At 47.0% G+C, this 25771-nt stretch overlaps 2 protein-coding genes across 3 annotated transcripts in view; one reads left to right on the top strand and one right to left on the bottom strand.

Annotated features, from left to right (window-relative positions):
* Nucleotides 1-3795: 3795 nt before the first annotated feature.
* PLA2G2E (phospholipase A2 group IIE) lies at nt 3796-7434 on the top strand. The gene is made up of 4 exons (XM_050793432.1): nt 3796-3892; nt 4697-4835; nt 5038-5144; nt 6995-7434. The coding sequence occupies exons 1-4, from the start codon at nt 3853-3855 to the stop codon at nt 7135-7137; spliced, it is 429 nt and encodes a 142-aa protein (XP_050649389.1). The 5' UTR covers nt 3796-3852; the 3' UTR covers nt 7138-7434.
* A 6695-nt stretch (nt 7435-14129) lies between these two features.
* Nucleotides 14130-25771, bottom strand: part of OTUD3 (OTU deubiquitinase 3) — a 30691-nt gene continuing 19049 nt past the window's right edge. Inside the window, exons 5-8 of one of the 2 annotated variants that reach the window (XM_050791927.1) lie at nt 22682-22813; nt 22058-22154; nt 20436-20620; nt 14130-19486 (exon numbers count right to left, since the gene is read on the bottom strand). In XM_050791927.1, coding sequence (XP_050647884.1) covers nt 19310-19486; nt 20436-20620; nt 22058-22154; nt 22682-22813 — 591 coding nt within the window. In that variant the 3' untranslated portion in view covers nt 14130-19309. The remainder of the gene's footprint in view (nt 19487-20435; nt 20621-22057; nt 22155-22681; nt 22814-25771) is intronic. The other variant, XM_050791935.1, reaches the window with a different exon arrangement.

Here is a 25771-nt window from a genome sequence, read left to right as displayed (position 1 = left end):
ATTCATTTAAACTACTATTGCTATAAATTACGCCTACGACGCACTGCCATCCTTTCACTGTTCCGCCCTGAACATCTGCTTCTTAGATCTAAGTGATTGTACTCAATAAATACTGTGGATACCAGAGCTCTGAGCCTTTTGCAGCCTCCGTTTTGCAACTGGCCCCCTGGCTCCCACCTTTATGAACTCTTAACCTGTCTTTTCTCATTTCTTTTTGCCACCAGACTTCAGGTACCCTACAGGTGGTGTTGAGGCTGGTTGCCAACACACAATCATGGTGGAAGGTGAAGGGGAAGCAGTCACGTCTTACCTGGCTGGAGCAGGAGGAATAGAGGGAGGGGGAAGATGCTACACACTTTTAAACAACCAGATCTCATGAGAACTCTGTCAGGAAAACAGCACTAGGGGAATGGTACTAAACCATTAGAAACCGACCCCATGATCCAATCACCTCCCATCAGGCCCCACCTCTAGCACTGGGGATTACATTTCAATGTGATATTTGGGTAGGGACACAGATAAAAACCATATTAATGATATTCATGGTGATGGTGATGATGATGGTGATGGTGATGGCGATGGTGATGATGATGGTAATATTGATGGTGATGATGGTGATGGTGACGATGATGGTAATATTGATGATGATGATGATGATACTGATAGTGATTATGATGATGATGATGATGGTGACTTCTAAGCTAAAAGGGACAAGTTTATATCAAGAGAAAAAAAGATATCACTGAGAGGCTGGGCCCTGTTCTCTCCACTCACCTCTACCCTAACAACCCTCCATCGTGAAAGTTAAAACCTGTCAAGTAGGGACAGTAATCCCATCAAAGTGCTTGGAGCCCTGGCCAGGTCACATGCTATACCCCAGTGGGAGTAAGTGCCTTGAGCTCCTGGGTCAGCATCTGCTTCCTCCACGGCCAGGGAAAGGAGAAAAGGAGGGACCCAGTATTTATGGCTCCTGGGCAAGGCCTCCTGCAAAGGCTTTACATATTTCATTTCATTTCCTTTTCTTCTGGTCTACAACCTTGAGAGGACAGTCCATTTTATGGAAGATGAAGCTGGGCTCAGAGAAGTGATGGGACTGGCCAAGCTCACACAGCCCCTAAGTGCAGGGGTCATCACTCAAGCCCTGGTCTTGCTGATGCTTTCTACCGCATTGTGCCAATGGGTGAAGACCATAAAATCAATTACCTTTCCCCAAATGTCTGAACTGCCCTCCAAGTCCAAGTCCTACCAACACTCCAGCTTCAAACCTCAACTGAGAGCACCTCCACCTGGAAGCCTGCCTGACTTTTTCTGCTTGGCTCTGGCCCTATAGTCTTTACTTTTCTGCTACAGGTATAGACCTGCAGGGACTTGGAGGAGCCCTGTCCTAGCTGGGCCGGATTCAAAATGGGTCACAAAAGGGATCGTCTCCGAAACCTGGCCCTTCCTGGGAAACACGCCTTATGCCACCACAGGAATGGCTGTGGGGGCCAAACCTCCCAGGGAATCGACGCTAATTTTCAGTTGTTTAGAAGGTAACTCCTCAGTGATTCACTGTTTGGGCTCTCGTAACCCAGGCCAGGAGAGCCAGGGGCTGCTAGGAGATCAAAAGGAAACGGTGAACAAAGGTCTCCCTTTTCAGGAGACCATGACTCACCGCTGGTAGGTGATCCTGGGCAGGTGGACTCACCTCTCTGACCCTCTCCCCCGAAGTCTTCTCTGAGGCAGGGCAAGAGCCCAGCAGGAAAAGAGTCCCAGGAGGAGTTATTAGCAGGAAACGAATGGGAGGGGCAGGAGACAAGGGTTTCCTGGGCTTTACTCTTATTGATTGATTGATTGATTGATTTTTCTGAGACTGAGTCTCGCTCTATCGCCCAGGCTGGAGTGCAGTGGCGTAATCTCAGCTCACTGCACCCTCCGCCTCACAGGTTCAAGCAATTCTCCTGCTTCAGCCTCCTAAGTAGCCGGGATTACAGGTGCCTGCCACACCTGGCTAATTTTTGTATTTTCAGTAGAGATGGGTTTTCACCATGTTAGCCAGGCTGGTCTCGAACTCCTGACCTCAAGTGGTCCACCTGCCCTGGCCTCCTAAAGTGCTGTGATAACAGGCGTGAACCACCGTGCCAGGCCAACAAAAGGTTTTTTTTTTTTTTTTTTTTGAGACGAAGTCTTGCTCTGTCGCTCAGGCTGGAGTGCAGTGGCCGGATCTCAGCTCACTGCAAGCTCTGCCTCCCGGGTTTATGCCATTCTCCTGCCTCAGCCTCCCGAGTAGCTGGGACTACAGGCGCCCGCCACCTCGCCCGGCTAGTTTTTTGTATTTTTTAGTAGAGACGGGGTTTCACCGTGTTAACCAGGATGGTCTCGATCTCCTGACCTCGTGATCCGCCCGTCTCGGCCTCCCAAAGTGCTGGGATTACAGGCTTGAGCCACCGCGCCCGGCCAACAAAAGGTTTTTAACACAAGAGTATTAACACTCAGCCCTCCTCTCCTTACTCCAAGGTGAAACTTTCCCAGGCCTCTATCCTCCGGCTGGTTGGGGTCAGGGAATTTGTGTTGGGTTCCTTCCAGCCTGTAGGGTGAGACCCAGATTCACTGGGTTTAGTCTCGTCTCCTGGAAGGGAGGCTGGCACCAGGCCCTAGACCAGCTCCTGGCTTCAGGTTAGGCCCAGGGCTGCAGCACGCCGGTTGTCATGGGCCCTGGGCACACTGGCCTTTGTGGGCTCTTCCTCCATATAAAAGAATAAAATTAAATTAAATGTTATGACTGTGTTGGTTTGAAGACAAATATAATCCAGGTGTGATGGTACTTGTTTTTCTCCTACTTTGATAAGAAATTAACACATTCTGTTGGGGCCACTAAAAGTAGCATGGGTGCTAGGCACCGCCTCCACTTCGTGCTGGATGAATTGGCCCAGGTGAAGCCCTTTGGGTTGCCTGGGTTTAAATTCTAGCTCATCACTTACACATGTGCGTCAGTTTCCTCCTCTGTAAGATGGGGATGACTGCAGCGCCCACATGATGGGGCTGTGGTCCTGCTTGAAAGGGGCTTGGCACAGTGCCAGGTGCATAGCAAGTACTCGGTGAGGGCTGGCTGCCTAGTTGTGTGTGAGTTTTCCATCCTCCTGTGCGGGAGGCAAGAGGGACACCTTCTATCCCCATAATACAGGCGGGAAAACCGAGGTTCCAAGCAAGGGAAAGGATCTGCCCAAGGGTGCCTAGTATGCAATGGAACCAGGACTCCAAGGCCATAGACCCAGCGACTGCCAGGCCCTGAACGGTGACGGAAGTGCACAGTCAGTGATCCCAGTCACAGACCAGAGCAGGAGGGTCGGGGAGGGGAAGCGCCTGGCCAGGCCGGGGGTCACCTGCCTCCGGTTCTGCCTTGGTGGAAACTTGGAAACAGGACGGACTTGGCCCTGGGCACCTCCGGGCTATGAGAACTGAAGTTTTTCAGTCTCTCTGAGTCTCGGTCAAATGGGGACGAGGAAAAGATATCAAGAATGACAAGCACCCGGCACAGCCCGCACCTTGCAGCTTGGTCAATGGATGATTTCTTGGAAAGGGTGGGCTACGGGAAGGGTGTGAGTATAAAGAGCCACGAGATTGCCCGCCATACCCTACACTGCCTGGAAGCAGAGCCGACAGGCCCCAGCTGGCCCCTCCCCGGGGACTTGGCCAAAGTATCAGACCTGGAAGAATCGTTGCATCACTGGGCACTCACAGGTTAATGACAGGGAGTGGACAGGACCTGGGTATTTAACTAATTAGGAGGCGCCCTGAGATCAGAGGTGCCCCCGTTGCTTTCTTCTGCTGCCTTTTGTGCTCCTTGTTCACCTCCCTTCTCCATAACCTGGGATGAAACCTCCCCACGTGCTGGTGTTCCTTTGCCTCCTGGGTAAGTGATCTTTGTGACCTCCAGCCTTCTTCTGCCCCATCTGGCAACCCCAAGCTCCCTAGATGCCCCTGAGCCTGGCCCTACAGAGGGCATGGTGGATGCCAAACAGTGGAGGCTGCCCCCTTCCTGCCACCAGGGTGACCCCGAGGCCAGTTTTGCCTGAGCCAGCAGTGGCTGGAGCAGAGGGGAGGAGAATGCAGGCTAGGAGGGGTGAGGGACATGGGCCAGGGGCTGGAGCATCCTGGACAGCACACCCTGGGCTCCTTCTCCTACCCTAGCTTGCATGTTTAGCTCCAACCTGCCGAGGTGGGCAGGATTCAGCCCCATGGCTGAGTCAGGAGCACTGGGAGGAATTCAGGGAGGTCAGCGGAGGTGGTCAGGAGACAGGTCCAGTGCCATCTGATGAGACTTGAGGGGACAGAGTGTTCCTGGGTGAGATAAGGGCTGACACCTGGGGAGGACTGGTGGCTGGTGAGGAGCCCCTGGAAGCGGTGAACGAGTGATAGTGTTGTAGATAGAAGATAATAGTGGGAGGGGACATTGGAGGGGCCGACACACTGGAGGTGAAGACCAGGGGGATAAAGGTGCAAAGGCTGTCATTGGCAATATTGTTACTTATTACCATGCTTGTTGTTGAGAATGGGTTGCTTTGGGGAGGTGAGCTTAACTAGACAACTGGAGAGATGCCTGTGATCAGATTTGAGGGGACATCGAGGAAGTTGGCTGCAGAGGGTGGGGCTCTCCCTCTCCCCCTCTCCCTCCCCCTCTCCCCCTCTCCCCATCTCCCCCTCTCCCTCTCCACAGTGGCCCTGGTCACAGGGAACCTGGTCCAGTTCGGGGTGATGATCGAGAAGATGACAGGCAAGTCTGCCCTGCAGTACAACGACTATGGCTGTTACTGCGGCGTCGGCGGCTCCCACTGGCCGGTGGACGAGACTGACTGGTGAGGAGGCAGCCTGCAGGGGGACCTCCATGGGGATGGAAGAGCTGGGGGATCCTGGGAGGATCCTGGGAGAAGGGGGTGCGCCTGGAAAATTCAGGCCGATCTCTCCTCTGGGCCGCTTTGGGCTCTGGGCCCCCAAGCAGCCCCTGGTCCAACCCAGCCTGGCTCACAGGTCCCCCCAGGTTGACCATGACCCTTACAGGTGCTGCCACGCCCATGACTGCTGCTATGGACGTCTGGAGAAGCTGGGCTGTGAGCCCAAACTGGAAAAGTATCTTTTCTCTGTCAGCAAACGTGGCATTTTCTGCGGTAGGTGGACAGCCCTGAAGTGACACAGACACCCTGTGGTGAGGTGGGTGGAGGCAGCTTGAGACAGGAAGCCCCTCCTGATGGTGACCTTGGGCCTTATCAGAGCCAGACCCCAGGCTGGAGGAATGGGGTTTCCCATCACCATGTAACAGTGAGACCCAGATGTTCACCGGGTACCCAGGCTAGAGAAGCCCATACCCCATCAGGTGCAGCCCTCAGCCCCAGGTATCTCCCCACCCACAGACACCTCCCAGCTCCAGCCTCTGGAAAGAGGAGCGGAGGGGGCTGAGCTGAGCCAGGGCTGGAGCTGGACTCAGGCACCCTTCCAGGGCCTCAGCAGGAGCTAAAGGTGAAGTCCCTAAGACAGAACGAGCTGGGGCTTTGGGGACAGCAGACGTGGTTTCCAAAGGCTGACTCCTCACTGGGACTGTCAGGCTGGACCCATTTGCTCAGCTTTGCCATGTCCAATGCCCACTTGGACCAATTAGCTTTCCTTTAGTCCCAGGCCCAGGCAAGCAGCCTAAACCAAGTGATAGCGTGCAGAGACCCCACATGGGAGAGCCAAGCTTTCTCCCTGCCACAAAGCCAGGAGCAGCCTGAAAGAAGGGCAGGGCCTGGTGGGCGGATGGTTCAGCGTGGAAGGATTCGGGAGGTCGTAGAAGACTCAGCTCAGGTCTCTAAATTCTGTCCTGGGGGCGGGGCAGAGCTGGCTCCATTTCCTCTGCAGTCATCAACTTGGCAGGGCAATGTGCCAGGTACTGAGTCCCTGTCGCTGGAAGTCCATGAAAGGCAGGAGCAGCCACCTGCCAGGATCAGGGCTGAGAGGAAGAGTTAGAGGAGGAGGCAGGCAGGTGGAGACACAAGCTCTGGATTCTACTCAGGGCGTCACCTTCCACCTGCCTGTGACTTTGGACAAGTGATAAAATCTCTGGAAAGCCTCTGTTTCCTAATCTATAAAACGGAGAGGCTTATACCTACTTCCCCAGCTCAGTCCAGCTCCTGCAAAGAGCCCCCAAAAAGAGGCTGACCGGCTCGGTGTTAAGTCCCTTCCAACCCTGAGTATTGCTGACATAGCAGGCGTGGGCAGAGCCCTGACGGCAGAGAAAGGCTCACCTTCAAGGGGCGAAATGAGGCACCTGGTCTGAGCTGTGAGATACAGTCATGGAGAAAAAAGGGAGCTGGAGCCACTGCAGGCAGAGGTGACAGAGGCAGCTGCAGTGGAGAGAGGAGGAGCCTTCTGGGCCCCTACAGAGCTGATGCCAGCTGGCTCTTGGGAGGGCAGGTCATGGCAGAAGTCTGACTCCCAGGCTGGGCATGGGCAGAAAACTGGGCTCTATCCACTCTGATGAGGGCAGGCAGAGGGCCCTAAGCAGACCCCAGCTTTGGTCCCGGTGGCTTCTAGCCTGGGCCCACGCCACTCTGGGGCACACATAGCCATCAGAGTGAGTTGCTGTCATTTTCGTAGCTGTCCTCTCTGCTTGATGGCCACAATCCGCCATCAGCAACACATCACATAGGGGTGCAGGGGTTGCCTAGAAATTCCCCTGGCTGGGGGCAGTGAGAGCGAGCTAAGTGGTGTCTCTAAGGCAGGAGAGAGCTAAAGGCAGTCAGCGTGGGCTTGAGAGCAGGGAGGGACAGCGAGGGCAAGCTTCCAGCTTCCCTGGTGTCCCGAGCCACAGTGCACCCCGCCCTTGTCTCTTGTCTCACCCATTCCTGAAACAACGCGAGAGCTTGGGCTTCCATCAGAATGGAGTTGGTCCAGGTCAAGAACGTGGACCCAGGAGCAGCCAAGAGCTGTCCCACACATATCCTGAGCTTCTGTGGTCCCTGACTCACTTTGTCCCATCCAGCCGGCAGGACCACCTGCCAGCGGCTGACCTGCGAGTGTGACAAGAGGGCCGCCCTCTGCTTTCGTCGCAACCTGGGCACCTACAACCGCAAATATGCCCATTACCCCAACAGGCTGTGTACCGGACCCACCCCGCCCTGCTGAGGCTGTGCTCGGCCTCCTCCCTGTCCCTCGAGGTCCTGCCTCGGGCTGCGGTAGTCCCAGTCCTGGGGAACATTGGCACCAAAGGCCCTCCCTCTGGAAAATTCCTTTCCTGCAAACCCATCCCTGCTTCAGAGCTCAGAGATATGTCCTGGACCATCACTAGCCTCCCAGGCTACCCCTTCTCTGTAGAAAGAACCCTGCCCCAGGAGCCATGGATCCTTCAGCACCCGGAAGACTGTCAGCAACTTCTGGGATCTCAGCTCCCTCTTCTGAATAAGTGAATAATGTTTTCCATAATTCTAATATTCTCTGAGTCTCAAATTCTACCAGTCATTCTAGGGTTTAATTCACTAAAGTTTCATTCATTCATTATTTTTCTGATCACCTACCTTGTGCTGACAACGTGCTAAGCATTGGAATAATTTGGGAACAAGTCTGACATGGCTGGCCCTGCCAGCAATTCCAGCATTAAATTCTTTTAATTTTCCATGACAGTAAGTTTCTGTGACTTTTTTGTTTTTGAGACGGAGTTCGCTCTGTCGCCCAGGCTGGAGTGCAGTGGCGCAATCTCAGCTCACTGCAAGCTCTGCCTCCCAGGTTCACACTGTTCTCCTGCCTCAGCCTCCCAAGTAGCTGGGACTACAGGCGCCCGCCACCATGCCCAGCTAATTTTTTTGTATTTTTAGTAGAGATGGGGTTTCACCGTGTCAGCCAGGATGGTCTCCATCTCCTGACCTCATGATCCACCTGCCTCGGCCTCCCAAAGTGCTGGGATTACAGGCGTGAGCCACCGTGCCCCACCCTATGACTCTTTTTCTAACATTCTACAATCTTATCCAAAATAATGCAATCTCTGGAAGGAATATTTCTGGCCATATGGCTTAATGTGAAAAGCATGAAAAATACCAACCTAAAAATATTGTCCCCACTGTGTCATCAGGCCTCAAATCCCCCCCACTGGCAAAGATTGGTTAAGAGTGAGAAGCAGCTCTAGATGGTCTTTTCCACACCCCTTCTTTGATAGGCCCCTGAGGGCCAGAGAGGGGATGTTCTACCCAAGGGGGTGTCCCCACTCCCTGGCCCTTCATTTCTTCATGAAGTTGTCATCAGCCACCCACGCTCTGGTATGGCCGTGTTAACCAGGCCTGCTGGTTGTCATCTTGGAAAGACCAGAGTGCCCAGGGCAGTTCAGCTGTGAGGACACAGGAAGAGGAGGAGGAAAGGGTTCAGCATCGAGGGCCGACTCCAAGCTCCCAATTCTGAAGCCATGAAGAATGTAATGCACTCAAGGATTCCCACCAGGAGGAATGCAGCCTATTCTGGAAGCAATCTATTTCAGCAGATGTTACTTCTAAAGATAGAATTATCTATTATATGCTGATGAAATCTTACAGGACCAGGAATTCACCTGCTCAATGACTGCGCACCTGCCAATGCATTGCACAGGGCAAAGCTCACAGTGGACACTCGACAAATGTCCATTCCCTTCACCCTTCCCAGGGCCTGTGCACAGCATTCAGGACCTTGAGGGCAGGGAGGAGAGCAAAGAAAATCAAAGGGATGGTCGGTCACAGTGGCTCAGGCCTGTAATCCCAGCACTTTGGGAGGCCAAGGTGGGCGGATCACCTGAGGTCGGGAGTTTGAGAACAGCCTGACCAACATGGAGAAACCCAGTCTTTACTAAAAATAGAAAATTAGCCGGGCATGGTGGCATACGCCTGTAATCCCACCTACTCAGGAGGCTGAGGCAGGAGAATCGTTGAACCTGGGAGGTGGAGGTTGCAGTGAGCCAAGATCGTGCCATTGCACTCCAGGCTGGGCAACAAGAGTGAAACTCCGTCTCAAAAACAAAAAGAAAAAAAAGACAATCAAAGGGATGTATCGCTGTGACCTTTAAAAGATGAACAAGCTCTGTGCTAGCAATAGGAAGGAGAAGAAGGACAGGACAGGCATGTGTACTTTGCTATTGTAACTGACTCAAATCCTCCCCAAGTATCACCCGAAAACCATGTCTTAAAGCAAAAACAGCCTGCGTGGGGGAAGAGTGCAAACCTGGTTTGTAGGAAAAGTGGTTCTGAGGCGCCCTCTGGTGTCCATTTCATTCAGGCCACTAGGGAGAAACCTGCGCCTGGCTTAAACCTCGGTTTCTCTTCCTCAGGTGAGCAAAGTGTGCTTCTGAGCTAGTGAAATTGGTCCCCTCACATTTTCATAAATAAATATACTGAGAAAATGCCAAAGGCGGCCACACAACCATCTGAGGATGACGGCCACTGTAGAAACGGGAAACACAGGGAGGAGCTGATACAGGCAGATTAGAGAGGTGACACCCTGGGCATGATGGATTTAAGGCACCAATGGGACACCTACCTGATGATCTTACAGTTGTATAACTTTCTGACCAAACAAACATTGAAACTTAGGAGCAAGACTCCAGCGCAGCCTGCTGTGACCCCTGCCCCCACCCACTCAAACCAGGCTGTGAGTCTTTTGGCCACAGACCAGCCTTTACCCTTTGCTTTCCCAGGGCTCAATAAATGTTTGATGATGGCATCAAGGGGCCTGCCTAAATCCTGTTTGCCTGGGTGTGCGTATCTAGAGAACAATCACTTGATACCCAGCAGCAGACTTGCAAAAGGGACTGAAAAAAGGAAAGAACCCTGAACTTGAACTCAGAGGTTCCAGGTAGAGCGCTTTGTTCTGCCACTTAGCAGCAGTGGCTCTGCTTAGACCTTTGCTACTCAGCGTGGTCCATGGGCAGTGGCAGCTGCAAAAGCAGCAGGGATCCTGTTCAAAATGCAAAATCTTGAACCTGACCCCAGACCTGCTGAAATCAGAATCTGTAAGTTAACAAGCCCCCCTGATGATTCGTGTGCACATTAAAATCTAAGTGCCGATAAATGGTCACAGCCTCGGTCTCTGCATTTGTCAAATGGAAGTATGACATCTCCCCAGCAGGCTGGTTGTGGCACAGTTTGAGTTAGCATGCATGAAAATGCACAAATAATGGCTAGCACTGAAAAATCACTCGTGTTCTATGAATGAATGAATGGATAGTCGTAACAATAGCTAACATTTGCTGAGCACTTGGCATTTGCCAGGCACTGTTTTAAGTGCTTTATGTGTGCTAATTCATTGGATGAGTAAACTAGGCCAAGGGGACTGTCAAAGCTGGGGAGGGGACATTCTCACCTAAATGTTTCATAGTTTGCCTCTCCAATTTTGATGACAGGATTTGGATTGGTTTTGCTTTTATTCCTATTTAGCACCTAACCAAAGCTACGCATGAAGTGCAAAGGTAAATACCTTGCTCAGTAAGTGACCAGAAATCACAGTGGAATTCCCAAGTTCAATGAAGAGTCTGATTAGGATTTCATGGACATGCGTCTGCTTCACTGGGGTTCTTTGCAATGTCACCACCAGAGAACTGAATACTAAAGTTAATTCTTTCCTTCAATAAGTTTTGTACTTCTGGTCTTTTGTGCTTCTGGTCTTTTGCTGGATGCTGGAGATAGACACGAATCAGAGTCAACCAGCAGACAGAAAACAGCAACTATTCCACACTAGCAAGTAATGTGACACCCCTAAGAAGAGAGTATCAGGACTAATGGTTCTTAAACCCTCCATCCTTCATCACGTCTCCGTCCTGTCCACCGGTGCCAGCTTCATTTTCCCAGAGCCTGACTTTCATCATGTCACTCCTCTGCTCCTGATCCATCGGTGGCTCCCCATTGTCCACCAGCCCCTGGTATTCAAGGCTTGGTATCATCTGCTTTTCCAGCCTCTTTTATGCAGCCCTATCTATTTACTAAGCTCCTCTGCTGTCCTGCCTTCATACCCTTGTGCAATAGCTTCTCTCAACCTAAAAGCCTCCCTTGCTCACAGGCTCATCACCATGCTAAAATCCATGGGCTTAAAGTGAATCCCAAATGTCACCTTTTCCTTTATTTTTAGAGACAGGGTCTCACTCTTGCCCAGGTTGGACTGCAGTGGCACAATCATAGTTCACTGCAGCCTTAACCTCCTGGGCTCAAGCAAGCCTCCCACCTTAGCCTCCCATGTAGCTGGGACAACAGGTGTGTGCCATCAACTCTGGCCAACTTATTTTTGGTAGAGACTGGGTCTCGCTATGCTGCCCAGGCTGGTCTCAAACTCCTGGCCTCAAGCGATCCTCCTGCCTCAGCCTCCCAAACTGTTGGGATTACAAGTATAAGCCACCCTGCCCAGTCCCAAATGTCACCTTTTCCATGATGCAGTTTCAACTGGAGCAGATTTCACCCTCCTTGAACTGCCAAGCTGTGTTTATACCTTTCCTAGAACTGCTTACCCCGTTATTTGGGTCCTTGCATGGTGGCGGCAGACTGCTCTGGGTTCAAATCCTGTCTCTGCTACTAAGCTGTGATCTTGGGCCCATTATTTATTCCTGAATAGAACCATCAGCCTCACAGGGTGGTTTTCAAGTTCAAATGAGACGATGTATCCAGAGGGCCCGGGGCACACTAGCTGCTCCATCTGTGCTTGGCCACCTTCTGTATTTTTGCTCTCCAATTGCAATTGTCACACAGTAGATGCCAAACAGGTACCTGTTCAGTTGAATTCTACGCTAATGTCCCCCAGAGGCAGAGGTAGATGGTGCAGCATTTTTCCAGGCAAGAGCTACCTGTAACATTCCCAGGTCAGAATGCACACGCAGGCCGGCTCCAGACACTACAAAGCAGTCAGGCAGATCTTTGTTATTTTGGGGTTTTGAGACAGGGTCTCACCCTGTCACCCAGGCTGCAGTGTGGTGGTGTGATATAGCTCCGTGCAGCCTGAGACTCCTGAGCTCAAGTGATCCTCCTGCCTCAGCCTCCTGAGTAGGTGGGTCTACAGAAAGGCACCCGGCACCAGACCCCAGTAATTTTGTGTGTGCATGCATAGAGACAGGATCTTGCTAGGTTGACCAGGCTGGTCTTGAACTCCTGGGTGTGAGCAAGCCTCCTGCCCCAGCCTCCCGAAGTGCAGGGATTACAGACGTGAGCCACCGCACCCAGGCCTGATCTTGAGAATCCATTCAGCAAGCACAGCATTACTCTTCCAGTAGAGAAAGGCACATGCGAGGTGTTTGAAGAAGTTCCCAGTCTTTCTCCAAACTCATTGTGCATCCCTAATAAGCTCTGTCCTAAACACTGGAGCATCCCACTCCTAGGTTTCGCTTGCACTGGCCATTCAGTCCAAAATGCCTTCGCTCCCATTTCTGCGTCCTGTCTCCCCTTTCGTGCCTCGTCCAAATATCACTTCCTCCACCAAGCCTTCCCGAATTCTTTGAACTCACAGCCCTCTCATCAGTGCCTCCTTTACGGCATATGCTGTCTCCTGGGTCAGTGACATGTCCACTTTCACTCCTGGACTGGAGACTTTTTGAAGGCAGGATCTATGACTGTTTCAACGCCCAGAAATAAGGACCCATACAGAGTAGAGGCTCACTCGATGGATTCTTGGATGCTTGGATGGATGAATAAATTGAATAGAAACAATCCTCTGGGGATACCCAAGTCCTTCTGCCATAGGGCGGTTCGGACGAGTTTCTCCCAGAAGGTAGGACATGTTTCCTTCTGCCAAGCCAGAATCTGTGAAGTGACAGGACTGGCCTCAAGCCTTTGCAACCAAGTTCTAAATCTCTGCATCTAAATGGTCTGAGAGTGCCCATTCCGTCAGCAAAAACCATTCTGTCCAGCCAAAACCATATTGGAGCAGGGCTTTTTATGAACTGTATCTCAAGACACACACTCTGTGTCTGTGCATTGGAGGAAGGGAAAGGCCAGAAGCCTGGGGTGGTGTCTGGCTGATGCAACTCTAAACACCCAGGTTTTCAGCCAGGCTTTCTCCAAAGGTGACCATGAGCAGTTACCAAGAAGGGACAAAGGTACAGCCACGTGTCCCTACCTGGCTCAAGAATACTTCTCTGTCCTTAAAGACTCATCCTATCTCCCACACAGGATCTTACAGGTCACCTGGTCCAACGTTGCCCAAACAGGAAGCCCCTCGAATCCCTAGAAGCGGCCACCTGGCCCCAGCTGAATCCCTGGAATGGGATTAAGGAGGCCATGGAAGTTTTTCCATGTGCGGGCAGCACCTAGATTGGGACATCACGTTGGACCATAGCAGGTTTTCTGGAAGAATCTCAGGTTAACGGGGTCTGGAATCTGGGCCTCATGGGCTCAGGAACCAGACAGTGTTTGTCTATCCAGAGATGATGGGTCTCTCAGTTGTGGAGTGAAGAAGAACCACACAGGGAAGATCGCTTGAGAGACTGTAGGAGAATCTGCTTGCAGGAGCTGGAATATTCTTGCCTTTCATCCAGGAAACCATACAGTCCTTTTTGACATCAAGGCATCAGGGAGCCAATTCAGAAGGCTGCTTGTTGAATACAAAATGAAGAACGGGAGAATGGGGGTCTCAAAGTCAAAACCATGATATGGTGAGGTCTTCAGAGCCAGTCCTTGACTGGCCAGAGCGCTTGTGTGGATGGGGCCACGGCTGGATGCACTGAAGGACTCCCCTCGCTCTGGTTTCCTGTGGACCCTTCTAGGTGAGTCGTGCCCCAGATGGTGCTGTCTGTGCCTTGGCAGGGAGCCTCCTCCTGGAATGGGGTCAAACAACACTGAGAATTCTAGAGGAGCCCAAAGTGGCCGCTGACAGACAACTGCTACACATTCAAACAGTTTCAAACTATCAAGAGGTGCTCTCAGATATCAGGCAGAAATCTTAAGTGTGTAGTCCTTAAGAATGGCCCTGCCATTGTGTGTGGTGGCTGCACTTAGCTGCATTAAAGCAAAAATCAGCTGTTCTAAGCTTAGTCAGATCCCAAAAGACTACACACCGAGAACACTCAATCCAGCACATGCACACACGCAAACCTTCCACACAACGTCTCTAAAAAGGACATTCCCAGCACACTCAGTCTCCCTGCCCACTCAAACGGTGGTCAGATACTGATAAAAACAACTTAAAACTTTGTTTTTAAACTAGAATTTATTGGTATACAAAACTCCATTTCATAGATAAAGTGGCACATCTTTGCAGCTTCTATTGCACCAAGTATCGAAGATTAAAAACACACAAAAAAGAAACATTTGGTTTTGAAAACACTGCAAATAGCCAAGTACAGTACTTTGGTAAATAAAAAATAAAATGGTTCAGATGAACACAATCTGTGGAAAGAAACGATCTAGGGGGAAGGAACTATGGACATCAGACAATGGTCACAATTCTCACCATCGAGCTCCATAGATAAGGCAAGACTTGCTAAGTCTATGGATCACGACCCCATGGAGGTCTTAAGTTTCTCCAGACTGAAGCTAGAACACGTATAGTGCAATTAGAAAAAGAGAAGGCCCCTTCTCCACGGACACACCCACCCCTCTGTAAAGGGGACTGGCGCACGCCAACACTTGTGCATGGGAAAGGGGAGCCCCCGGGTGTGACGTCTGACTCCTGGCCCTTTTCTTCTTTCCTCTGAGCTCAGTGCTGGTGGAGACTCTGGAAGAGTCACTGGGAAGGCCAAGGGCCCTTGCTACTATGAAAAATGAACCGTTAAGAGTGGGAAAATGTGGGGAGCTTCTCACCAGTACTGCTCGAGGGAACTGCCAGGGATCAAACCGCCAACTGAGGTCTGTGGCTGAGCTCACATGATTGTCATGGACGGCTGGCAGCCTGCTGCGGGCTGACACACCAAGGATGAGAGTCAGGCTACAGAGGCTCTGTCCAGCAATCACCGCCGCCCACAAGGACTGGCAATGAGCGGCAGCAGCTCTGGATCATGGCTATGCCCTGCTTAGAATAAATTCCCTATGCAAAAGTTCGTAGTTTTACAGAAATAGACTCTTTACACTGGTACCAGCCCCTTCTCAAGTAATTCTGCAAGGATGCTAAACATTTTCACGGAACCACAAAACAGTCCTAACGAGGACAGTAAAGAGAGGGATGCTACAAAGCAGCTGCTTCAAAGACATAGGTCAGAGTCTGAGGTTTTAAAGGAATTTCACCTCGGGACGGAAGACGGCCAGGCCAACCACAAGGCACAGCTCTTTCCGGAGGCCCCCATCAGTGGAGAACGGTAAGCTCTGCATCCTCCATACACTTGGTGACTGGTGTTCCGTGTTCTCTCCACATTCCAAAAATGACTGTCTCCTTACTAATATGCGATGGCAGACGTCATAATTTATGCCATCTAGATCTTCAATGATGTCATTAAAAAAAATACAATTTACTGGCCGGGCAGGGTTGCTCACGCCTGTAATCCCAGCACTTTGGGAGGCTGAGGTGGGCAGATCACGAGGTCAGGAGTTCGAGACCAGCCTGGCTAACATGGTGAAACCCCATCTCTACTAAAAATATAAAAATTAGCCAAGCATGGTGGCACGCACCTGTAATCCCAGCTACTCAGGAGGCTGAGGCAGGAGAATTGCTTGAACCCAGGAGGTGGAGGTTGCGGTGAGCCGAGATTGCACCACTACACTCCAGTTTGGGCAACAAAGCAAGATTCTGTCTCAAAAAAAAAAAAAAAAATTTACTTTAGAGCCAGGAAAACACATCTTATAAAAAGTGCCATTATTACATCACCTCAGAACAACTGTCAAAGGCCCCAGAGTTTTAGCAACACTTGTTCTGAAAGCTGTGATGAATGAAGCTGTGAACAACGAGAATGGCAAAACAGAAAAACTGCATCAGAGTCTGAGTCTAAAGATTTAACATGGCTAGACAGAGCCTTGAGGTAAGAAAGTGAAGAGCTACGCATCTACCCAAAACGGGAGTCGGACAGGGCCACTGACATGTCACACTAAAATCAGGAAGCTCCGTTGTCTTCCCCTGGCAAAGATCCTTTTGGTCAGGGTAATTTTTAGTCACCTCTGACTAGGAATCCAAGTCTCCTTCAACTGACTGAATATTTCACAGAAGTAAACTGATAGCATTCTATGCTGACCCAGTAAAACCCAGGCAGAGTCTACAGAGTTTCTCAGAGTTAGAGAAATTGCACATTGACTACGGGGACTCACTACGAGTACAGTTCAGCGCCGAAGTCCATCTGATGCTACCTGTGTAATATGTGAGCAACTCTCTCCCCGACGGAAGGTGGCCCTCCTCCCACCCCCACCCCCGAAAATCACATCATTTCACACTGAAGCTCCCTGGGGCAAGCAGGGCAGGCATAATAAATTACCCATGGAAAGGCTCCCTCCCAGTCAGCTCCAGCTGCTCCACAAGGGAGACCCCACTTCCCAAGCCCTCAGAATCAAATTGGCATTGGAAGTGTTTTCAGAGCTTAATAAAGAAACTACAGACAACGTCGACTAACATTTAAAAATCTTTCTGCCACAATTTCTCAAGCATACTTTGCTCCTGAAAGTGTATGTTCATTATTATTGAAAAACTAAATATACATATACATTCTAACTTTCTAATATCTCCTAGTGGCAACTATATTATCTAGAAGTTATGGTTCTATGTTGCTTTAATACATCTACCTCTCTAGTTCAAAGTTGTTGCCACTAAAATTGTATTTATTTTGACCTCTAAAAAAAACTTTTTAAAATCCATAAAACCTTTATATACAGTTTTAAGAGCAGTAAGCAGCTATGTACCACTGCTCCATCCCCTTTCTCCTGACCAAACTACAAGCTACCAAGACAATCTCATGTAACATAAATGTCTACAAGATATAACACAGAGGTTAAGACACATTCAGTTCCTAATAAAGAGTTCACAGAGTACCTGTACTAGAGTAATAGCTGCTGACAACAGTCATCCCAGGACTAAACATACTGGGCCTCCACTCGGGCTGCCAGTGAAGTAATTTTCCAGTGCCCACTGAGGCAACTAAGCATATCGATTCCAACTACCTTATGTACCCAATGAGACTGAGGCAGTGAAGTCTAAATTGAAACCATTAGCTAGAAGGTATCACTGAAGTTGGATGCATGTACCCCAGACCAACTGTAACTGAAAAGCTGTGAAACAGTAATAAAAGAAAATTACTAAAGCCATGTGATTAGTTTTTTAAATCACCGTTATTATACTCCAGAAATGCTGAAGCCTATTATCAGAATTAGGTAATTTATAAATAAATGTTACCAATATTCTTTAATAACTTTTTAGCAGCTTCTAAAACTTCTAAAACCCAACAGGGCCCAAGGCCACCTTCATTAACCATGTAAATAAAGCAATTCTACTACTTCTGACAATGAGTCTCTCTTAAGCTGACTGCTAATCTGAATTTCTGGCATACAATCTTGTCTTTCTGAGAGGATCTGGCCTCTGAGCTCAAGCAGCACAAGACAGACAGGAAAGCATCTTCTTCAGAAACACTCAGCCAGTCAGGAGTCTGCCCAGTGTTGAAAACCAAGACAACCACAGATCCTGACGCACTCTCGATCCCACTCCCATAGAGTAAGGCAACAGAGATCTTTCATTCGTTTGGAATGAGTACAGCAACACAGCCTCAAGCTCAGGGCTCTGCGATGTGCACAGAAAAAATGCTGTGCACTTTTAATCTGCTAAATTTTACAATGTACTGTACCCAAGAAGAATCCAAATCACAATGTCCTAGGAGCAATTCCAAGAGACTACTGATGCTCCAACTACAAAAAGCCACCAAAGTCAAAAACAAAATCAAAAGACAGCAGTGAAACTGAAGAAAGCAAATGGCCTGCTGATAAAGACAATCTGACGACTCCAGGAACTACCAAACTTTTTAGTTATCACTTTGCCTCCGAATTTTTCTAATTGTGAAATGTGAGGGGTGGGGAAGATAACTAATATTTAACTTTCAACTCAGCATCAATTATTTGCCCAAGTATTAGGTCCCAAAAGACAAAGATTATCCATGATGGGCCACCTCAGATGTTATGGTTAAGTTCACATCCACCAACTCAGTTTTAGGAATGACATCTCTCCATTGCTCAAGTCTGTCTATTTCAGAACTGAAGAGTCATTCGAAGGCCTTAACCGAAGTATATTCTCTTCCCTGCTGGTCCAACCTAAGTCAACCAACTCTGCTGGTCCAACAACTCCCAGCAGATGCTGGAGTTTCCCAACTTCTAAATGCCAAACAGGGCTTAAATAAAAAGAAATACATGTGGCATTTTATAAGATTTAATTTCCACAATACTAAGTTTAGCAACCTATAAGGTCAAGTTACCATGTATCTCTCTGAAGGCATCTAAGTCTACAACAGAAGGGAAGAAAATCCTCATTTAAAATGCGAACATGAAAAACCTTATTCTTCCAGGCTTCTTCTATAAAAACATAATTATTTAGACTCCTCTTAGGCAAAACCCCAGTTCTTCTTCTCCTGTTAGAACTACAGACCCTGCTCTACATACTATCAGAATTCCAGAACTGTATCACAAGTAGTAACATGCCATCTCCCCAATGTCAGGAAACAAATACCAAAAACCCAACACCACCACTGTCAACTTCCCAACAAGGCCCAGGCCTAATTAACAGTCAGCTGCATTTATCATATGGCTTGAGTGCAAATGAACTAACAGCACCTACATCCCATCTGAAATAACATCAGAATCAGGAAGGAGAGAAATGCGGTTAATTTCCATCCTGATTGCAGGCCACAACCCTCATGTAACTTTGGGAAAACAATTCCTGAATTATTTTCTGAGTAACTTGGATTAGAAGAAAGTAAATCAAAGCATATTCCTGAGTTGGAGATCATTTATAAGCTACCCTATGTTAGTATCTGTTTGAAAATGAAAGAGAAACTAAGGAAACTTGTCATTCTCAATTTCTAACAATTATTCTAAACTACTCATGAACAATTACAGCAAAACTCACCCCAAATGTTAAGGAAAGATCCTAGGGTCACTGAAGTCTGATTTTCGGGCAAATAAAGCCACCACTTAACAGGTTTTTTTCTGACCTATCTGCCCCTAAAACTCAGTATTTTAATTTTGTATTACAGAATATGAATGGCCTCACTGCATTTTCATAAAACAAAACATATCACTAATAAAACTTTGAACAAAAAAAGAGGCAGCTCGAAGGACACTAACTCAGTGTGGGAGCTCATGTGTGGGCTTTGTTGGTTGTGTTTCGTTTCATAAAAGGACGGCCTCGCTGGAAAGTCTGGCACACAGCAATCCTTTTCCAGCCGCTTCTTACAACTCCCAAGAGGCCAGAGTCAGATGTTGAGAGCAGCAAAGGTCTTCACCAAGGTGACCTGTGTGTTCGCCTCTGCTTCGCTTCTGTTGTTGTCCCTGTGGCTACCTCTGCTCTCCAGGGCTTTGTGGCGGTGCCTCTCCTCCTGCCGCTTCTTCTTCTCCAGCCATTGCTGTTCTCGCCTCTGTTTGTTTGTGACCTGAGAGAGAAGGCCGCGGTGGTGAGTAGGCAGCACGGAGGCTCAAGCTGCCACCTGCTAGAAGGGAGATGGTGGCAAAGGGCACAGATTGCTTTTCAGCAGCAACAGGGAAAAACAATCTAAGATGCCAAAGATGATTTACTGTCCACTGCCGCTCAAATTTACATTTAAATTCATATTTCCTTGCTGAACTAGCAAACAAAATCAATTCCATTCTTCCCTTAAAGAAATCAGCCCTCATCCAGCAAGAGGTAACACACACACGTGTCAGAGGACACTTTTCCCCACATAATTTAATGCCCCAGGTAATTCTGACAAAATCCTCAGAAGCTTATTGCATCTTTGCCTCTGCTGTGGCTTTGTACACTGTGGCATTTTGAGCTCAGAACTTCTTGGTGAAAATCTTTAAAATGATTCCAAATTCAGTGAAATGGAAGATGTCACATACTACCTGTGGAAGTGAAGGGCAGGGAGGGAGATGTACCTTTCTGGAAAGCACTTGACAATTTACCAAAAGCCTTTAAAAGATTCATGTATTCATGACCTTTAACCTGTTCATTCCTCTTCTAGGATTTTATCCAAGATAATTATGCAAAACCCCAAAGATTTATACACAAAGGTGTTCATTGTAGATCACAGCATTTATAAAAAACATGGATAAACATGGGAAGAGCCCACACATACAGTAATGGTAGGTGGGAAAAGGAGGCTTTTCATTTGTACACTGAGGACAATTTCAGAGTATATTTCCTTCCAATTGTCACTGCATACACCAAACAGGGTAAGTGAGGTCATTCTGCTTCTTGATGTATCTTTATGCATTCCCCAGATTTTCCACACTACTCTTATAAATTAGAAGGAAAATACAAATAAGATTATCTCAAGCTCCCACCACTGCCACAGAATTACACCTGCCCACCACCTACCCTTTCAACCCCATCTTACATACCTTTGCGAGCTGGTTTTTATTTGCTTTGTTTTCTTCACTTGGGCTGGCCCGTGCCTTATTGTTTTCGGTGCTGCCTTCATTTAAGCCCTGATTTCCAAAGATTCTGGCACCACTGCCACCCTCCTCCCATAAAGGGCCACACTGCTTCAGCACTCGACCAGTGGGCTCAAGATTCTCTTCTGCATCTTCCAAAGAAAGATATTTCATTAAAACTGAGAACCTGAGAGAGTTACACAGGTGATTACTGTATTAATGATTCCAAAATTACCTGGGTCCCTACTTTGGCCACAGGGGAAGTAAGTTTCCTTGAGACAAATTCTAATGTCAAGACAGTGGGAAACATAGGAAGAAAAAGTTGGTAAAAGTGGGAAGATAAATGTTAAAATAACCCACTGACCAGCCTTTTGATCAGCTTCCCAACAGCAGAGTGCTTTTTAGATAAATTATGTTTTAACATGAATTTTTACGGGAAAGTCTTCCATTTGCACCCAAAACCGAGAACACAAACAGGCTCTAAAGCGGTGCTGTCCAATGTATTAGCCACTAGCTATATGTGGCCATTTACATTTAAATTAAAATTAAACATTTAAAAGGTAGCTCCCCAGTCTCATTGCACAAGTGGCAGGTACACACTATACTGAACAGCACAGATCACTGGAGGGTGCTGTTTAAAGTCTCAAAGACCAAGTTACTTACAGATTTCTAAAAGTACAGCCAATACATAGTGGATAATAAAATACCTCATCACATGGAGAACTATGATGCCAGAAACAGTATCTGACATGTAACATCTGGCAATCAGTATTTATTGATACCATTTTAAATAAATGACTTGAGAAGGTAATAAGATGTTACATCTCTTTTCTTTTTTTTTTTTTTTTTTTTTTTGAGACAGAGTCTCGCTCTGTTGCCCAGGCTGGAGTGCAGTGGTGTGACCTCAGCTCACTGCAACCGCCACCTCCCAGGTTCAAGCGATTCTCCTGCCTCAGTCTCCTGAGTAGCTGGGATTACAGGCACCCACCACTACACCCAGCTAATTTTTGTATTTTCAGTAGAGACGGGGTTTCACCATGTTCGTCAGACTGGTCTCGAACTCCTGACCTCATGATCCGCCCGCCTTGGCCTCCCCAAGTGCTGGGATTACAGGTGTGAGCCACCACACCAGGCCTTTACATCTCGTTTCTTTCCTCTGAGTCACAAAATTAAACTCGGTTCATGTTTAAAAAAAAAAAAAAATCAAAATTATCACAAGTTAATAGAAATCTAAATATTTCCACCAGGAAAACAATTCTGGTTATCATTTTGGTCTTCTAAGGGCATCTTATTTCTAAACAGGGTAATTCTTCCCTGATGCGTCCCCCAGCACCCTGTACTCCCACCCCATTATGTACTATCACACCAGTTTACCTGTCTCCACCATCCACCCTCCACGCCTGAACTACACTCCCCCTGAAGCAGGGCCAGGACCTAGTAAAAAATGTCTGCATACAGAACATGCTCAATAAACAACTCCTAAATGAATGACAGAACAGTTACCACCTGTGACTTGGTTAAAAATAAATATTTGGAAAATTACCAACACAACCATTTTGAAGGCCTATAAATATCAGTCATGGACTTACTATTTCTCTTCCCTTGGTTCATCTGAAGCATGGCAATTATTGCAGATTCAATATTATAATTTTCAGCTTCCAGATTCTGGACTATTAAATTAAAATCCTATCCAAGAAACAAACAAACAAAAAAATCACTTCAAAACTCTCAGTATATTTTTCTGCCTAGCTCTACTTCAATAATCATAAACATAAAGATGTAATAGTGAGAATTAATAATCATAAACACAAAGATGTAATAGTGAGAATTAAGACAAGGTTTCAGGACCTTTTCCATTTAGAAAATGTCAATTTTCAATAAGGTTGGTCCCTTGAAATAACCATCTAATGTACATTTATAAATGAACGCCCTGTATAAAACTGCATTTGTACTACTGTAAACACTAGTCAGGAAAAATTAAATCCGCATACTCCCTGAGAACTTTGAGCAGTACTGGGTGAAGTCTAGCAAACAACAGGGAAATGAATAAACAGCTCTCATTAAGCCACATATGCTAATCGAACTATAAATCTCATGGGCCTATTTTGCCCCACAAGGTGCTGATATGCTGGAGAGGTCCTATGAAACTAAGACGTAAGCTAGGCACAGCAACACTTGCTTCTAAATCATTCCTGCATGACAGAAATACTAACTGAACATCCAGTTGCATTACAAACTTTCTGGACAGCATCCTCTACTTCGTCTCTCAGGTCGTCTTCAGAGTCCATTCCCTTTGTCTTGATCTTTTCTCTTTTATTTGATTCATCTTGATGAAGCATCTGAAACTAAAGGAAACAAATAATAATCAGGGAACCGTGTTGAGAATCAAACTATGTTCACAATCTTCAACAAAAGACACTCTAATCTCGAAAAGCACCCAGGGAAACTTGTCAATCCAAATCCTAAAGCCACAAAGAACAGTTCACTTGGGATCCATGAGACCTTTACAGCCTGGGCCTTACATCAGAAAAGCTAAAATCATCCCTCTGTAGATGCTCAACCACCTTCTTCTGCTTCCCATTAATGCAGGGAGATAGGTAAATGGGCAAAGACAGCTCTATTTTTTGAACGTAAAAGTATAGTGGACTCCAGCAACGTGCAGTATATTCCTCGGAATGTTAATACAAAGCATTCTATTATAAAATTAAACGCTAAGAATTTGACAAAGAGTTACAGGAGTCTTTGACCCAGTAGTTTCAGTTTTGAAATTTAGCCAAAGGAAATAATATCAAATAGAGAAAAGATTTATGGTCCTGGTGCAGTGGCTCACACCTGTAATTCCAGCACTTTGGAGGGCTGATAGGGGTGGGTCACTTCACCTCAGGAGTTCAAAACCAGCCTGGGCAACAAAGTGACATCCCATCTCTACAAAAAAACACAAAGAATTCTTTGGGCATGGTGGCATGCACCTGTAGTCCCAGCTACTCAGGAGGCTGAGGTGGGAGGATGGCTTGAGCCCAGGAGGTAGAGGCTGCAGTGAGCCGAGATCACGCCACTGCATTCCAGCCTGGGCAACAGAGCTAGACCTTGTCTCGAAAAAGAAAAGAAAAGAAAAGAAAAGATTTAGGTAAAAGGGCTAACAGTGTTACTTATACTAGTGAATAACAAAACCACCGAAAGGCTTTACAGTATGGGTATGGTTAAATAACCACTGTAAATCCACAGAATGATGTCTTCATTCCCACCAAAGGAAGAAACACAATCATCACTCCCACCGTTATTACTTAACAATATTTTGGAGGTAACAGCCAAAGCCATTAGCTAAAATAAATTATAAGTATAAAATTAAAAAGAAAAAAGTAATCTGTCCTTGTAAATGATATAATTCTGTAACTGAAACAAGAGAATCAACAAAAAAAACTACCGCAAACCAAAAAAATTACAGCAAATCATATACCTGATAAGACTCTAGCATCTAGCATATATTAAAAACTCTTACAACTCAAAAACAAAAAGGCAGAACCAATTAAAAAATAGGCAAAAGACTTGAATAGACATTTCTCCAAAGATATACAGATGGCTGAAAAGCACATGAGAAGATGTTCAATGTCATTAGCTATTAAGAAAATGCAATTCCAAACTTTAAGATACTGGCCAGGCGCGGTGGCTCACGCCTGTAATCCCAGCACTTTGGGAGGCCGAGGTAGGCAGATCACGAGGTAAGGAGATAGAGACCATCCTGGCTAACACGATGAAATCCCGGCTAACACGATGAAACCCCATCTCCACTAAAAATACAAAAAATTAGCTGGGCGTGGTGGCGGGTGCCTGTAGTACCAGCTACTCGGGAGGCTGAGGCAGGAGAATGGCGTAAACCCAGGAGGCAGAGCTTGCAGTGAGCCGAGATCACGCCACTGCACTCCAGGCTGGGCGACAGAGCAAGACTCCGTATCAAAAAACAAAAACTTTAAGATACTAAGTAGGATGACCATTTAAGAAAAAAACTAAAATGTTAGGATGAAGAGAAAACAAAGCCTGGCAAGAAAAACAGTGCAGCTGCTGTGGAAAACAGTTTGGCAGTTCCTCAAAAAGTTCAATTTACGTTTACCATATGACCCAGCAATTCCACTCCGAGGTATATACAAAAAGACTGAAAATAAGCATTTGTAAAAATACTGTACACAAATACGCACAGCAGCACTATAGCCAAAAGGTGGGAACAACCTAAACTCTCATTAACAGATGAATAGATGTACAAAAAATCATCTCTCCATATAATGGAATATTCTTCAGCCATAAAAAAAAAAAATGAAGTACTGATACATGCTACACCATGAATGACTCTCAAAAACATCATACTGAGGAAAGAAGCCACAAAGAAAAAGTCACATATAATTCCATTTACATAAAATGTCCAGAATAGGCAAATTCGCAGAGAAGAAAGGCAAACTGGTGGTTGCTAGGGGACAGGGGGAATTGGGAGTCACTGCTTAATGGGCATGAGGTTTTCTTTTTGGGGTGATGAAAATATTTTGGGACTAGACGGAGGACATGGTTGTACGACAAACACTGGGGATGTACTGAGTACCACTGGACTGTATGTTTTTAAATGATTAATTTTATGTTATGGGAATTTTGCTTTAATTTTTAAAAAGAGAGGGGTTCTGTGGAATACCTAAGTATGTAATTAACATTTTGTTAATTAACAGCTCTCATAGACAAATGATAACCCACTAGAAAATATAAAAGATCTCTTTACAATACACAAAAAGCACAAAACACCTCCTTAGAATAAACTCAACAAAAAATGGGCAAGATCTATATGAAGAAAATGTTCCGATGGATCACAAAGTCAATTAAATAATAAAAGACTCAACATCAGAAAGATGTCAGCTTTTCCTTAAATTACTCTATTAACTTAATGAGATTCCAATTTTAAAAAACTCAATAGGGCCGGGCACAGTGGCTCACACCTGTAACCCCAGCACTTTGGGAGACCAAGGCGAGCAGATCACTTGAGGTCAGGAGTTCAAGACCAGCCTGGCCAACGTGGTGAAACCCTATCTCTACTAAAAATATGAAAATTAGCCAAGGGTGGTGGCGAGCTACCAGCTACTTGGGAGGCTGAGGCAGGAGAATTGCTTGAAACTGGGAGGCGGAGGTTGCAGTGAGGTGAGATTGCACCACTGCACTCCAGCCTGGGCAACAGAACGAGACTGTCTCAAAAAAAAAAAAAAAAAATTAATAGCATTTCTTTTGAACTAGACACATTGATTCTAACATTTATTATTTATTTATTTGTT

This window comes from Macaca thibetana, chromosome 1, assembly GCF_024542745.1.
Source record: "Macaca thibetana thibetana isolate TM-01 chromosome 1, ASM2454274v1, whole genome shotgun sequence".
Classification (NCBI taxonomy): domain Eukaryota; kingdom Metazoa; phylum Chordata; class Mammalia; order Primates; family Cercopithecidae; genus Macaca; species Macaca thibetana.
Note: the sequence above shows the minus strand (reverse complement) of the source record. Positions and strands in the feature narration are given on the sequence as shown.